Genomic DNA, 15874 nt, shown 5'->3' with positions numbered 1-15874 from the left:
ACACACTACACTGATGTAGGGGACACACACACTACACTGATGTAGGGGACACACACACTACACTGATGTAGGAGACACACACACACTACACTGATGTAGGAGACACACACACACTACACTGATGTAGGAGACAGATGCACACACACTACACTGATGAAGGGGGCACACACACACACTACACTGATGTAGGGGACACACACACACACACACACACTACACTGATGTAGGGGACACACACACACTACACTGATGTAGGGGACACACACTACACTGATGTAGGGGACACACACACTACACTGATGTAGGGGACACACACACACTACACTGATGTAGGAGACAGATGCACACACACTACACTGATGAAGGGGACACACACTACAGTGATGTAGGAGACAGACGCACACACACTACACTGATGAAGGGGACACACACACACTACAGTGATGTAGGAGACAGACGCACACACACTACACTGATGAAGGGGACACACACACACACACTACACTGATGTAGGGAACACACACACACACACACACACTACACTGATGTAGGGAACACACACACACGACACTGATGTAGGGGACACACATTACACTGATGTAAGGGACACACACTACACTGATGTAGGGGACACACACACACTACACTGATGAAGGGGACACACACACACACACTACACTGATGTAAGGGACACACACACTACCCTGATGTAGGACACACACACACACTACCCTGATGTAGGGGACACACACTACACTGATGTAGGAGACACACACTACACTGATGTAGGGGACACACACACACACACACACTACACTGATGAAGGGAACACACACACTACACTGATGTAGGCGACACACACACACTACACTGATGAAGGGAACTCTCACACACACACACTACACTGATGTAGGAGACAGATGCGCACACACGCTACACTGATGAAGGGGACACACACACACACACTACACTGATGTAGGGAACACACACACACACACACACACTACACTGATGTAGGGAACACACACACACACACACACACTACCCTGATGTAGGGGACACACACTACACTGATGTAGGAGACACACACTACACTGATGTAGGGGACACACACACACACACACACTACACTGATGAAGGGAACACACACACTACACTGATGTAGGCGACACACACACACTACACTGATGAAGGGAACTCTCACACACACACACTACACTGATGTAGGAGACAGATGCTCACACACGCTACACTGATGAAGGACACACACACTACACTGATGCAGGTGACATACACACACACTACACTGATGTAGGAGACAGACGCACACACACTACACTGATGAAGGGGACACACACTACACTGATGAAGGGGACACACACACACTACACTGATGAAGGGGACACACACACACTACAGTGATGTAGGGGACACACACACACACACTACACTGATGTAGGGGACACACACACTACACTGATGTAGGAGACACACACACACTACACTGATGTAGGAGACACACACACACACACTACACTGATGAAGGGGACACACACACTACCCTGATGTAGGAGATGTGGTCCCAGTGTTTGGAGACATGGCTGTAATAGGTCTGTCGTGTGTGTGTGTGTGTGTGTGTGCGCGTGTAGATCAGCAGGGTGAGTGGGGCAGCCGTGTCCACCAGAGGGCGCTTCATGACTGCAGAGGAGAAGACTAAAGCTCTGCCCAGGTACAGAACTCAGTGAGAGCACATCAGTGTTGAGATTTTTACACACAGCCCTGTTTGAACTGGATTATGTTCCTCATACTCCAGTTGATCTGATTAAGAACACAGGTCCAGTAACAATCAATAAAATATTCAATCTGAACCATTTGGAATCGTTTGAAATTGCACTAATTTCAATGAAGAAATTCAAAACATTGTACACACTTTCAGACACGACCACTAAACATACTAGCATCAGCTCTGCTTTATTAATCCTGGTGCAGGACCAGATTGGGATTTAGTTTCCTCCAGCAGTTCACCAGCAGCCTCCGAGTCGCCCGTGCTGGATGAGAAATGCTAGTAGCCCAGATGTAAACGCTTCTAAACCTAACTAGTCATATGCAAAGTAAATAATGTGCTAATATGTGTTAAAATCAGTTTTTTGAGTTCTTTGCTTTGTAATCAGACTTTGTAATTGGATTAGATTAGCAAGCGAGCTACTTTACTAGCCAGAGGTATACATTTTTCTTACATTTATGAGTGTCAAATAGTAAATGGGAACCAATTTGAGGTAGAAACAGAAGTTGTGGGGAACTGAAGAAATGTCAGACCACACGCGCCTTACGACTGGTCAGAGGTATCATACTTAATTTGTGTAGCGTTGAGAAAATCTCAATCCCAGTGTTGTAGAAACTGTGGTTCTGCAGCACACACGTGTGTAGAACAGGAACTGGATTTCTTGTTCACTAGTGTGAAGGCAGGCTCAGTGCTCCCATGTTCAGGCTCCTCTTCATCTCCAGCGTGATGTCTGTTAGAACACTAAGCATGCTTGAGTGAGTCGCTAGACTCCTCCCTCATTGTCCCATCAGTGGGGCGGAGCCTGAGCAGCCTGGAAGAGTGTGGGCTGTGTGTGTGAGCCGGCTCGCCCGTGGAGAGGTCAGTGTCCAAACCGTCCATGCAGCTTATATGCTAGATATGACCCATAATGCCTCTGGGGTCGGATGGAGCAGGACTGTGTACTTTGTTAATGGTTTTTGATTATTGTTAACTCTGATTGTGATTGTGGTTTCTTTGTTTCCATAGCGACCGTCCACTCTACCTCCATGTCCAAGGCCAAACCAGAGAGCTTGTGGACAGTAAGTGCACATCATCCTACCCTTTTCATTAGCAAATTATTTGTTATAATATTCCTAGCACAAGAAAGTGTATATAATTGAACTGTGTGTGTGTGTGTGTGTGTGTGTGTGTGTGTGTGTAGAGGCTGTAAACAGGATTAAGGAGCTCATCACTAATGGAGTGGTTAAAGCGGCAGTGTCTCAGCCCCCACCCTCCATGCTGCCTCCATCAGGACCCAAACCTCACTGCGCTGGGGTAACACACACACACACACACACACACACACACACACACACACACAGGATATAGCTATTGGCTTGAATACCAGGTTTCATTAACCAAACATGTTTGGTTATCAATTTTAGCATAGACAAAAATCCCACAATGCACTGGGGTAGCTTAGGGACCCTGATTTAGGACACATCCTCTGTGTAGTGGAGGTGAGACGGACATGTCTAACTGCCTCTCTCAGGTGAAGGTGTTTGTGGGATTGGACCATGCTCTTCCTGGTTTCTCGGTAAAGGAACGGGTGGAGGGACCGAACTGTTCTTACCTACAGCACATTCAAAATGAGACAGGTGCCAAGCTCTTCCTGCGGGGTCAAAGGTCAGGCTGCATTGAGCCGGCGTCGGGGAGAGAGGCCTTCGAGCCCATGCACATCTATATCAGTCACCCCAAACCAGAGGGAATCACTGCTGCTAAGACCCTGTGTGAGAACCTGCTGCAGACTGTAAGCACACACACCTCACACACACACCAAACACACCACACACCACGCACATCACACACACCACACACACGCACATCACACACACCACACACACGCACAACACACACACACACCACACACACACACACACACACACACACATACACACTACACACACAGAGTGAGGTTCTGCTGAGCTCTCAATGTTTGTGTTGTGTTTTCAGGTACATGCAGAGTATTCTCGCTACCTGAGTGAGATGAGTGCTGTGATGCCCACGCAAGGTAATAATTCATCACCTTCATCATCATAAACTGTATCATCACCATCATTATAGCCTTCAACATTATCAACATCATCATTATCTTCGTAAATTTTATCATAAACTTCATTATTATAATCATTACCATCATTCTCATCCTACTCATCATCATAACCTTTATCTTCATCCTCAGCATCATAACCTTCATCATCACCAGCATCATCATCCTCAGCACCATTATCACCACCTCGTTTATCAGGCTTCACGCTGTTATAATTGTGTGTGTTTATGTTTTAGGTTTCCTCCCCCCTCCTGGGGTAAATGGAATGCCCCAGTATTACCCCCCTATTGTGCCCCCTGCGGCCCCAGCGCCCAATCATTACCCTCTTCCCCCTCCAACAGTAGTGCCCACTGTAGCACCCGAGCCCACAGTGCCCCCTACTGCCCCATACCACATCACACACCCGCTCACGGCTAATCTCACACAGGTAAGACACACACACACACACACACCCATAATGTGAACATGTCTTAATTGTACTTATTAGCTGGAATTGTTTTGTTCAACCAGATCAGTTCTCTTCTTGTTTAGCCCCTCCCACCAGCAGTGTACCCACTTGTGGCTCCACCCCAACATATGACTCTATCCCCAGTCAAACCTGCAGCTCCACCCCCTTCCAAGCCTGTGTCTCAGACAAAATCAGTGGCTCCGCCCCCTGCACAGAAACGGCGCTTCACAGAGGAAGTGCCTGAGGAGAGTGATAATGGCCTGCTGGGATACCAGGTACACACACACAGACCGCACTACTCTGTGTCTCTGTCTCACTGTGTCTTCTTGTCTTTCTCTGTTTCTCAACCTGTCTGTCTCCTTGTTTGTCTCTCTGTCTCACTACCAGTCTGTCTCTCCTTGTCTCTCCCGCTCATGTTCTCATGTCTTTACTTCCTCATTCTTCCTTTTCAAACTCTTCTAAAACCCATAACAATATTTCTACACTATATTTATATGTTAATACACTTTATACGTGCTGGTGAGTAAGAACACACACACCACTGTACACAAACAGGTGCATGTACAAATACACACACCACAATACACACACATGCGCGCATGCACAAACACACACACCACTTACACACGCCACTGAGGACTGACGTGTGGTGAGTGTGGCTTCTGTACATTATTCAGTAGGTGTGCAAGTGTGTATATGAGTGTGTACACCTCTGTGTGTGTGCCTGTGCCTGCCTGTGTGTGTATTGCGTGAGGATGTGTGTTAATGGTATTGTGTGTTTTTCTGCTCATAGCATGGACCCATTCATGTGACTAATTTAGGTTCAGGCTTCTCAGTGGGCAGCCCCGAGACTGCAGGACCCCAACACAACATTTCTACTTCCTGTGGGGAGAGACCAGAGAGAGACAGGTACACACACACACACACACACACATCCTCAATACAATCTGTCCACATTCTAAGGAGAGAGTTAGGAAACCATTTGTAAGTCGCTTTGGATAAAAGCGTCTGCTAAGTGAATAAATGTAAATGTAAATGTACAGGAGAAAGACAGGAGTGGGACAGGAGGCAGATGAAAGAGAGAGAGATAGACAGGAATGGGACAGGAGACATGAAAGAAAGAGAGACAGACAGGGGTGGGACAGGAGACAGGTGTGAGAGAGAGTGGGACAGGAGACAGGTGAAAGAGAGAGAGACAGGTGAGACAGAGACAGGAGTGGGATAGGAGACAGGTGAGAGACAGACAGGAGTGGGACAGGAGACAGGTGAAAGAGAGACAGACATATAGGAGTGGGATAGGAGACAGGTGAGAGAGAGACACATACAGGTGAGAGAGACAGGAGTGGGACAGGAGACAGGTGAAAGAGAGAGAGACCGACAGGAGTGGGACAGGAGACAGGTGAAAGAGAGAGAGACAGACATATAGGAGTGGGATAGGAGACAGGTGAAAGTGAGAGAGACAGACAGGAGTGGGACAGGAGTGGGACAGGAGACAGGTGAAAGAGAGAGAGACAGACATACAGGAGTGGGATAGGAGACAGGTGAGAGAGAGAGTGAGACAGGAGTGTGGTGTAATACGGATATCTGTCTCTGTACACTAGTAGGCAGATGATGCCCCCACTACCCCTACCACTGAGCAGTGGAATGAGAGAGCAGAAAAGTGAGGAGAGACTACACAGCTCCCTGGGTAAGACACACATACACCACACACACACACACACACACACACACACACACACACACACACACACGCCATATATCACTGATACAAGTAATGTCAGGCATTGTTTGTTGTGGACTCACAGAAGCCCCTTCTCCTTCTCCTTCTCTGATTGGCTGGTGGATCCGTCAGTCCCTCCCCCCTCAAACGGATGGCTCGCACGCGCGTGTGTGTAGACGTGAGGCTAACTGTGCTCTCTTTTGTCTTTGTGTGTTCTCTCTCTCTCTCTCTTTGTGTTTTTCTGTTTCATGGCCCGTGGGGTGATGTGATGTGATGTGGTGGGGTGGGGCCACCTTCCCTTCTACTTCCTGATTGGATGGCTTCAACATTGTCCCCCCACCAACCGACCAATGAAAACCGTTCTTCATTCTTCACCACTGCTGATGGTCAACACTGTGTGTGTGTGTTTTGCATTGACTATTTGCTGCTATGTGGGCTGGTTTCTCTCTCTCTCTCCTTTCTGTCTCTCTCTCTCTCTCTCTCTCTCTCCTCTCTGTCTCTCTCTCTCTCTCTCTCTGTCTCTCTCTGTCTCAGATCCTCAGGTAAAGCGCATCAGGACGGGGTTGGTATCGTACTCTGGTGATTCTTCTGATGAAGAGGAGGAGCTTGCATCTCAGAAAGTGGGTGAGGCCAGTGTGGCTGGCTCCTCCCCTTCAACATGGACTGCTGGGACATTCAGATGCCCTGCCCCCTCTCAGCCACACCTCAAAACACAGACCACACAGTCAATGCCTTTCTGGATGGCGCCATGAGAGGGAGGTGTAACACACACACACACACACACACACATACACACACATACACATGCGCGCACACATACACACACACAGAAACACACTGGTGACATTATTAGTAGCTTTTCTTTTCTCTAGATATATTGCACAGGAGACGCACAGCAGTGTGTTAGTACTATCATTTAAGATTGGTTGATCAAACGTATCAAACGTATCAAACATAACTCCACCTTAGTCGACCCAGAGACACCTGTTACATGGCAACATCAATACACACACACATACTTCTGTTTCTCTCTGCAGTTTTGCTTACAGTGAGCAGGCACAATGACTGATTGATGTGACAGGAAACGATGTAACAGACAGGAAGTGATGTACAGGTGTAAAGTAATGAACTGGACAGTGTGAGTGTTTGTTTATTTCTCAGAATAAACTTCTTTATCTCATATCTGATTGGTTATTTTGCTTATGGTATTATGGTGAACACGTTTTGTTTGTTGTCGACGTATAACACATTTTGATGTAGCACACGCATGTTGATGTGTAACCGTGATGTGAGGATGTGTGTGGGGTTTTGTTGGGATCATTAGTGACCTCCAGTGGCCATGCAGCGAATCTATGCACTGTAAACAGGATGACATTAAAGCATGATCGATGGTACAGTATTTTGCTGGAAATAATATTCTTTCTGTGTGCACTGGCTTTGAGCAGTGGTGTGTACAGGTGAGGGTGGGACAAAGGTGTGTTACAAGGTCACTTTGAAGGGCAGGGATTTGTTGAATCATTAATAAAACATTAAGGAGACTGTGGAAGGACTCAAGTTGTCATTTTTCAATATATAAAATATTTTTATTCTGTAGCGGTGACGGCTGGTCGTGACATTAGATAGAAGCTAAAAGTTCAGTTGTGTCCCACTGATTATAACTGACCACAAAATATATATATTTGGTCATCGAAAATGTCATTCTGTGTTCAGGGTTTCACTTTTGGATTTCCCCCCATTTTCTCCTTCTTAATCCATCCATTTTCCATACCGCTTATCTTTCACAGCGGAGCCTGGAGCCAGGTAGGAGCAGGTACGTCAGGTAACTACAAGCATGTACATTTAACATGGTGCATTCACAACACTAACATAATTACTATGATCAAGTTTTCACATCGTTTTAACTGTCTAAACCCACAACTTATCTGTCTGCCTCACACAATGTTTGGGACCGTCTCAGTCTCATTGTCTGTCTTATTGTCTCACTCTGTCTCTCACATACTGCCTCACTGTCTTATTTATCAAACACTGTCTCTCTTTCATGGTCTGTCTAATTCTCCCACTGTCTGTCTCCTTGTCTCTGTGCCATGGTTGCTATCAAAAGTACAACCCCTGGCAACAGTTAGGTTATATCTCCACACTTACAGGATGCTCACCCAGCTTTTTTACTTTTTAGCAAATAAACAATCACACACATGACTCAATCATTTTTGGATAATAGCTGAATGTTCTGACTAATGAAAACAATATTCCACATCAAACTTTCTCAAATAGCAGTTGACATAAGTTTTGGAGAATGGAGCCTTGTTGTGGACCAATCTTTTAAATTGACACCATAATCTTCTACACTCCTCTACACATGTTTACACACTTTCAAACATCTCACAACACCTCTGTATACCTCTTCACAGCCCTCTACACACATCTCTACACATCTCTTCATACCTCTACACAGCCCGCTACATACCTCTCCATATGTCTACGAACCTCTCCACAACTTTCTTTTCAATAACTTTTAGACTCTGAGTTACACATGTAAAACCAAATGCACTCGGATGGAATCTGCAATCCGTTCTATTATTGCGATCAACAAAATGCAACATACCAAACTATTATTAATAATATTTTATGAAACAGGTTTTGACAGATCCTGATGACCTGCAGTTAGAAACTGTTCTTCAGTCAGTTGGTTCTGAATTGAATGCTTATTGTTATATTTCTTCATTTGAGTCTTAAATAACTTATGTTACCCACCTGACCCTCTACCTATGAACATCTGGATGTATCTTTGGCTGTGTAATCTCTTTTTTTGATTTGATGGAAACACTTTCATTGCTGAAACCTCTTAAATAAAAACAATGAGACCAACATAGTGTGTGTAGGGAGAGTTGCATGTTAAGAATATGTGTACATGTGCATGATGGTGTCTGTGTATTTGATCACATGTATGTGAATGTTCATGAGTCTGAGTGTGAAAGTGCTCTCTATACCACGGCTCCCTCAATAAAACAATTTCAAATAATAAATTAGTCAGTAAAATTGTGACACTACACGGGTTGGTATAGAAATGAGATGGTTCAATTGCAAATGTAAACTCACGTATCATGGTTCATACAGAAACACACTTACCTACATGGTCTGAGTTGACATCCTCCTTACCAGTCTCACGCAACATAAAATGATTTAGGCAGTGGCCAGTGGCTTCATGAACATTATGGGATGCTTGACCATTGTCAAGGGCCTCCTTAAAATGACTTGGGTTGCGACCAAGGGCTTTGTGAACATCATTAAAGGACGCTTGATTTGTTTTCGTGGTCATCTATAGTATCGTTGATGTCACTTAGAAGCTTTTACCTCCTTTTCTCCCAGACTTCCAAAGTGTGCAAACCTTGGTCCAGTGCTGGTGGACAGTTGTTGTTCGGAAACATCTGTATATTTACATCAAGGTAAAAATAAAATAAATATGTGTAAAAAAAAACTAGTAATCAGTAAAATAACATGCGTTTGTTTCATATATAATTGTTGTATGACTGTGTGTATGTTATTTAGTATTTACATTATTACACAGGATGTCTAAAAGTGTGCATATGTATGTATAGAGCATTGGTGTCCAATCTTGCCCGCAAAGCTCCAGTGTGGTTGCAGTTTTTTGTTCCACCCAACAGGATCACACACAATCAATTGTTTGACAATTAAGACCAACTGATCAGCAGAAATGTTTAGTTCAGCAGAAATGTGTAGTCCAGCAGAAATGTTTAGTTCAGCAGAAATGTACAGCAGAAATGTTCAATAAAAATGAAACTGGAAAAAAAAAAAGACCAACTGATTAAACTAGTAGAATCAGGTATGCTCCAGTTTGCTTGGAGTACCATACCGGCCCTTATCAGATCAGATTAGACACCCCTGTTACATAGTTGATCTATAATTCTTGGAATGATTAGTGGCAAATATTAGGTTCTCAGTATCCAAAAGCAAATAAATTGGAGCCTACCTTCAGCCTGCAGAGAAACTTGGAGCAGAGGAGGATTTTGCAGCAATAAACACTTCCTTCTGTTGCCATGGCAATCCAAATAGGAGCTAAAGTGACCAAAACTGTAATACTTACACCTAATCCCCTATTTTACCTCATAACACCAGCCAGAGTAAAGACTTTGGAAGCTACAAGAAATAATATTAAAACTCTTAATTCCCTAACAGACATCTGGATGCATCGTTGTCTGTGCAGCATGGAGCAATATCTTAAAAACTATTAGAATAGAATTATTACCCAAACATTAAAATAAAGAAATATTCATATCTAAAAATGAGAGACGCATGGAAGCTCGCTGCCAAAAGTTTTCAATATTGGTCATGGGGTTTTCTGAGGCCAGGATATCAATTCTGGTGTTGGATTTTACTTATGATGTTGGAAAGCACCCCGAACACAGGTTCAAGTCTGCCAGACGCCAGCTTCCAATGGGCGCCTACAGACAGACATCATGAGTGGGAGACTCTTTAATATTCTTTAATTTGGAATGTACAAGAACAATTCTCATCAAATTACAAAGTCAAAATAAAACTATCAGTTGATTATGAAAAGATTGTTTGATTTGGAATATACAAGAATAGTTATTGTACTGTTCCCTGTGTAGTTTATTTTTAGAGCCTCTAGCTGGTGCTATTCCATATGTTTTTAATGTTTCATAGTGAATAACCTCTGACTTTGGAAGCAGCCATCTTTTTTTACTCAGTTGCTACTGATACGTGGTGCATGTCACATGGTTGAAGTAACTATCTTCAATCTATTGATAATTTTTGCAATCATACATCAGACATTATTGAAAATTAAATTAGATTTTTTTTTTATTTTATTTTTTTTAGAAAGATCATCTGTAGTGCATGCGTTTACATCATTATTGTTTATATTAGGATATACACAACTGCCCTTCAAGCAAACAGGTACATTTTATGTTTTATCTACAGATTTTAGACACTTATCCCCCCCCCCCCCACACTTTATTTCAGTTTTAGTCTGTTCCACTTTGTATTTGAAGTGGTGGTGCTAATCCATCCTCCCTTGTGGAAGGAGTTTATCTGCATCAGGTCTATTTGGATCTGGGTTTTTATTGAAACATTTTCTGACTGCTAATAGCCCTTGATTTGTCTCGATATTGTTGTAAAGATCATTGATATCTATTGCGAAAAGCAGGCTATGGTGTTCTAGTGTGCCCTCTTTTACCTTTTTAATAAAGTCTTGTGTATTCTGTATATAACTTTGGTGAATTGTGGAGAGTGGTTTAAGGGTGACTTGCTGATATTCCCCAAGCCTTGGTGAACTTTCTCCTTTTAGCTATTTTGACCAGTGTATTTATTCTTTCCATAAATTGGGTAGCTGATATGTTGTATTTAGTTGCCTGAGAGCTTCCCCTATGTATTGAGGTCTATCCATAATCGCCACCGCACCACCTTTGTCTGCCAGTTTGATAATTATGTTTGTGTTTTCTCTTCAGTTTTTGGTTGTCATTCTTTCCGCTTCTGAGATATTGGGTTTGTCTGAGTTTGGGCTTGTTGGTAGGTTTGTCACTGTCCTGTGATTCTGGTTTATCAAGTCACCATTATCTTTGGTACTTAGTTGGGTGGGGGTTCCCAATTTGATTTGAGTTGGAGCGGTAGGGTATTGTGTCCCTGTTCTGGGTAAAAATTTGAAAGTCAGTTTAGTCTATGGTGGTATTGGGTAATCTGTGTTGCCATCTCTTTATGTTTTGGTCCTAGTATCTGGATCGTTGGTATAAACTGGTATTCTGCCTCAGATAAATTGACATTTTCTTAAAGGTTAATCACCATTTTATTCCCTGTTCCTCTATTCTTCTTGGGCTCTTCAGTGAAACGAGATGGGATGCTTAGTCTGATGTGCTTGATTAGGTTATTTATTATTCTTAGGTTGGTTTTTTCCCTAGGAGGTAGGTCTGATGCGAAGTTAATCACTGGGATATGGATAGTGGCATTGGGAAAAGTAACCTTTGCTGCCCTGATCAAATTGTTTAGATGTCAAATTGTAATTGTCATATTGCCCTGTGCTCTTGTTTACTCTGAATGAGAGTAGCAACTTCAAAACCCTTTCTGAAGTAGGTGTCTTGTTTCTGATTATGAGAGTCACATGCATTAGTTGTGGTCCTGGATAACAGTCCACTTGTATTCCATCCATCCATCCATCTTCTACTGCTTACTGGGTCACGGGGGAACCTGGAGCCAATCCCAGGGAGCATCGGGCACAAGGCGGGGTACACCCTGGACAGGGTGCCAGTCCATCACAGGGCACAATCACATACACACAAACACACCCATTCATACACTACGGACACTTTAGACACGCCAATCAGCCTACCATGCATGTCTTTGGACTGGGGAGGAAACCGGAGTACCCGGAGGAAACCCCCGCAGCACGGGGAGAACATGCAAACTCCGCACACACATGGCCCCGGCGGGAATCGAACCCCAATCGAACGTGCTAACCATTAAGCCACCGTGCGCCCCACTTGTATTCGGTTGTCCCTAATTTGTAGTTTGTTCGTGGTTTATTTTGTGGGATTCTTCCAGCTAATTGGGGAGATTTTGGTGCATATTTTTTTGGTTGTTGTTTTAGTTTGTTCTGTTTTTTCTTTTTTCGTGAGGTTGTATGGTTAAGGTTTGAGGTCTGTGTCAGTGGTTTCTTGCGGGGGTTTGGGTTAAATTTCCACTCTGACCTAGAGTAAAGATTAGGCAGGCTTGGTATCTAGTTTTTCCAGAAATGGTTTTTCCTGTCTTTTCCCCCAATCTATATTGATTGATTGGTGATTGCATCAACGGGAATCATCCTAGGCTATGCTTTGATCCCTGGCTCGAGCTTTGGTGTTTGGTACTTACTCAGTATTGAGATGCTGGGTTAGGGTTACGAGTAAACTTGACACTCATAGATGTCAAACCCGCACAGGTACTCATATCCTTCCTTCTTTTCATATATACACACACACACAGTATCTCACAAAAGTGAGTACACCCCTAACATTTTTGTAAATATTTGATTATATCTTTTCATGTGACAACACTGAAGAAATGACACTTTGCTACAATGTAAAGTAGTGAGTGTACAGCTTGTGTAACAGTGTAAATTTGCTGTCCCCTCAAAATAACTCAACACACAGCCATTAATGTCTAAACCGCTGGCAACAAAAGTGAGTACACCATTCTTAATTAATGCTATTTGGTTGTAACTTTTATCCGTAGTTGGGTATTGAATCAATGGGAGTTGTCTTGGGCTAGGCTGTTACCCCTGGTATAGCCTGTGGAGATGGTACTTAAGCCATAGTTTCATCCATAGTCAAGAATTTATCCGCAGTTGAGTGTGGAAGTCGTCTGGGGCTATGTGGTTACTCCTGACGCGGGCTTTGGTGATTGTATTTAGCCATAATTTTATTTGTAGTTGGGTATTTTGTTGAGATTTTTTCCCTAGTTGAGTGTGGGAGTCGGATCAAAAAGTGCAGGCTATTTGTTGGTACCTGGAATAGTGAAGGCTACAGCAGGGGGAAGATCTTTCTCTTACAAAGCCCCACAGTTATGGAACAGTTTTCCAATTAGTGTTTGGGACTCAGACACAGTCTCAGTGTTTAAGTCTAGACTGAAAACATATTTGTTTACTCAAACTTACCATGAATAGACGTTCTTTTACGCAAAGTACACAGTCTTATACATTATGGGATAGTAAGCAGACCTAACAATCTCTCCCTCTCTTTACCTCCTTCTCTCCTTCTGTCGTGCTAGACATGGTTTTATGGAGATTCCAGTGATCCTGACCCTTTCTGCTCTCCGGACCTGCCTGATCTGTCCTGATGCCCTACCTCTGGATGGAGTTCTCATCAACTGGAGGCTACAGCATGGAGATTGCTGAGGATGGTGCCCCTTGAAGGTCCATGGAAATGGTTCTGGACCTCAGTTCCACATGGACATTCTCGCTATGGTTGCTGGGACTACGGTTGCTGCGATGGCCTTGGGACTGCAATTACCACATGCAGTTTTTCACTCGGGTCTCCTTCAGTGTTGGACTAGTTCAAAAAACAGACTTCATATAAAAACCATACTGAACTTTCTTTTAGTTTAACACTATCCGTTGTTACCCAGATGAGGACAGGTTCCCTTCTGAGTCTGGTTCCGCTCAAGGTTTCTCCCTCATATCATCTTAGGGAGTTTTTCCTCACCACCGTCACCACTGGCTCTCTCAATAGGTATAAATTCACACACTTAAACTCTATCCTGTGTTTATATGTTTCTGTAAAGCTGCTTTGTGACAATGTTTGCCCCAAATTGCCCAACAGTTATGGAACAGTCTTCTTATTAGTGTTCGGGACTCAGACACAGTCTCAGTGTTTAAGTCTAGGCTTAAAACTTATTTGTTTACTCAAGCCTACCCTGACTAGATTCTGTTCTACTACTTCGCAGTCATAATAATCTTTTTTCTCCCTCTCTCCTTTCGCCGAGCCCCACACGAATTTATGGAGATACTAGAGATCCAGATCCTTTCTGCCTCTGGATGGTGCTCAAATCTTCTCTAATTCCAGACTGCTGGGACTACGGCTGCTCCTAAGGCCATACAGACTTCATATAAATCCATAATGAACTTTTTCACACTAACTGTTGTTACCCAGATGAGGATGGGTTCCCTTCTGAGTCGGGTTCCTCTCAAGGTTTCTTCCTCTTAAAACATCTTAGGGAGGTTTTTCCTTGCCACCGTCGCTACTCAGTGGCTTGCTCAGTTGGGATAAATTCACACCTTTAATATCTGTATACCATGTTGATATTTCTGTAAAGCTGCTTTGAGACAATGTCTATTGTAAAAAGCACTATACAAATAAAATTGAATTGAATTGAATTGAATGTCCATTTTAAAAGCACTATAGAAATAAAACTGAAAAGAGGCACTTTTATGTTAGTTTGATTAATTAAGATTCCATCTATTTTTCCTTCTATTGTTTGACTATAATAGTTAGATTTTTAAGAGTAGGTTATTTATTACATTTTTAAAGCTAATCCATTATATTTGTAATTTCAAATACGGGCATTGTTAAGAAGCACTTTTATCCAAGAGATCTTCATCCATCCATCCATCTTCTATACCGCTTATCCTTTTCAGGGTCATGGGGAACCTGGAGTCTATCCCAGGAAGCATCGGGCACAAGGCGGGGTACACCCTGGACAGGGTGCCAATCCATCGCAGGGCGGTCTAAGATATGTTACTTTGGTTAAATAAGGCTATTATTCCATCTAATTTTCTAGTTTATTTATTTATTCAGATTTAGACTTCAATTAATTTTTAAACCTGGCTATCTACTTTATCTACAAAAGTGTCCAGTTGCTGTAAAGTATGGTGCATGATGGACTGATGTATGAGCCTAAACCACCAGACAGAAGACTTGGCCCCGTTTAAGGTCTGTTGGCCTCAGACCACCCAACTGTGTTCTGTCCTAGTGGACCCAGGAGGCCCGGCTACCTACCTTGCTCTGACCAGAAAAGACTCTTGTTAACGCCGCAAAGTTTCCCGAGTCACCCGAACAGAGCCTGTGTATCCAGCTAAAAATGCCTATCTTCTGCCAAGAAACCTTTCGTTAACAACGCAACGTATCCAGGCTTCTCGGCTAGGTCCCATGCAATGTCACCCCCAGATGGCCCTGGTCAGGTTTTCCCTACCTGTTCCATCTCACAAGGAGTTTGAACCTTTCGGGAAGCCATCAAGCTTCTACTGGGGTGTGTCCCCTGGGGTTAAATGTGTGTCAGCAGATTCCTTCCCTACCTTGCTCCAGCATAGTAGATTTGGGAATTAATCAGGCTTCTACTAACGTGGCCGTGTCT

At 43.5% G+C, this 15874-nt stretch overlaps 1 protein-coding gene across 11 annotated transcripts in view; it reads left to right on the top strand.

The window, feature by feature from the left end:
* khdc4 (KH domain containing 4, pre-mRNA splicing factor) overlaps positions 1–14897 on the top strand; it is a 33149-nt gene extending 18252 nt beyond the window's left edge. For 2 of the 11 annotated variants that reach the window (XM_053638797.1, XM_053638724.1), the window contains 10 exons: positions 1650–1729; positions 2789–2841; positions 2964–3076; positions 3294–3551; positions 3755–3812; positions 4088–4278; positions 4383–4574; positions 5093–5208; positions 5901–5986; positions 6554–7199. In XM_053638797.1, the coding sequence (XP_053494772.1) occupies positions 1650–1729; positions 2789–2841; positions 2964–3076; positions 3294–3551; positions 3755–3812; positions 4088–4278; positions 4383–4574; positions 5093–5208; positions 5901–5986; positions 6554–6771 (1365 nt within the window). In that variant the 3' untranslated portion in view covers positions 6772–7199. Of the gene's footprint in view, positions 1–1649; positions 1730–2788; positions 2842–2963; positions 3077–3293; positions 3552–3754; positions 3813–4087; positions 4279–4382; positions 4575–5092; positions 5209–5900; positions 5987–6104; positions 7839–8427; positions 9359–9385; positions 9463–13792 lie in introns of those variants that run through there. The other 9 variants (XM_053638254.1, XM_053638106.1, XM_053638410.1 and 6 more) reach the window with 9 other exon arrangements.
* The last annotated feature ends 977 nt before the right edge of the window (positions 14898–15874 follow it).

This window comes from Ictalurus furcatus, chromosome 1 (genome assembly GCF_023375685.1).
Source record: "Ictalurus furcatus strain D&B chromosome 1, Billie_1.0, whole genome shotgun sequence".
NCBI classification, from domain to species: Eukaryota; Metazoa; Chordata; class Actinopteri; order Siluriformes; family Ictaluridae; genus Ictalurus; species Ictalurus furcatus.
This window is presented reverse-complemented; position numbering and strand designations above follow the sequence as displayed.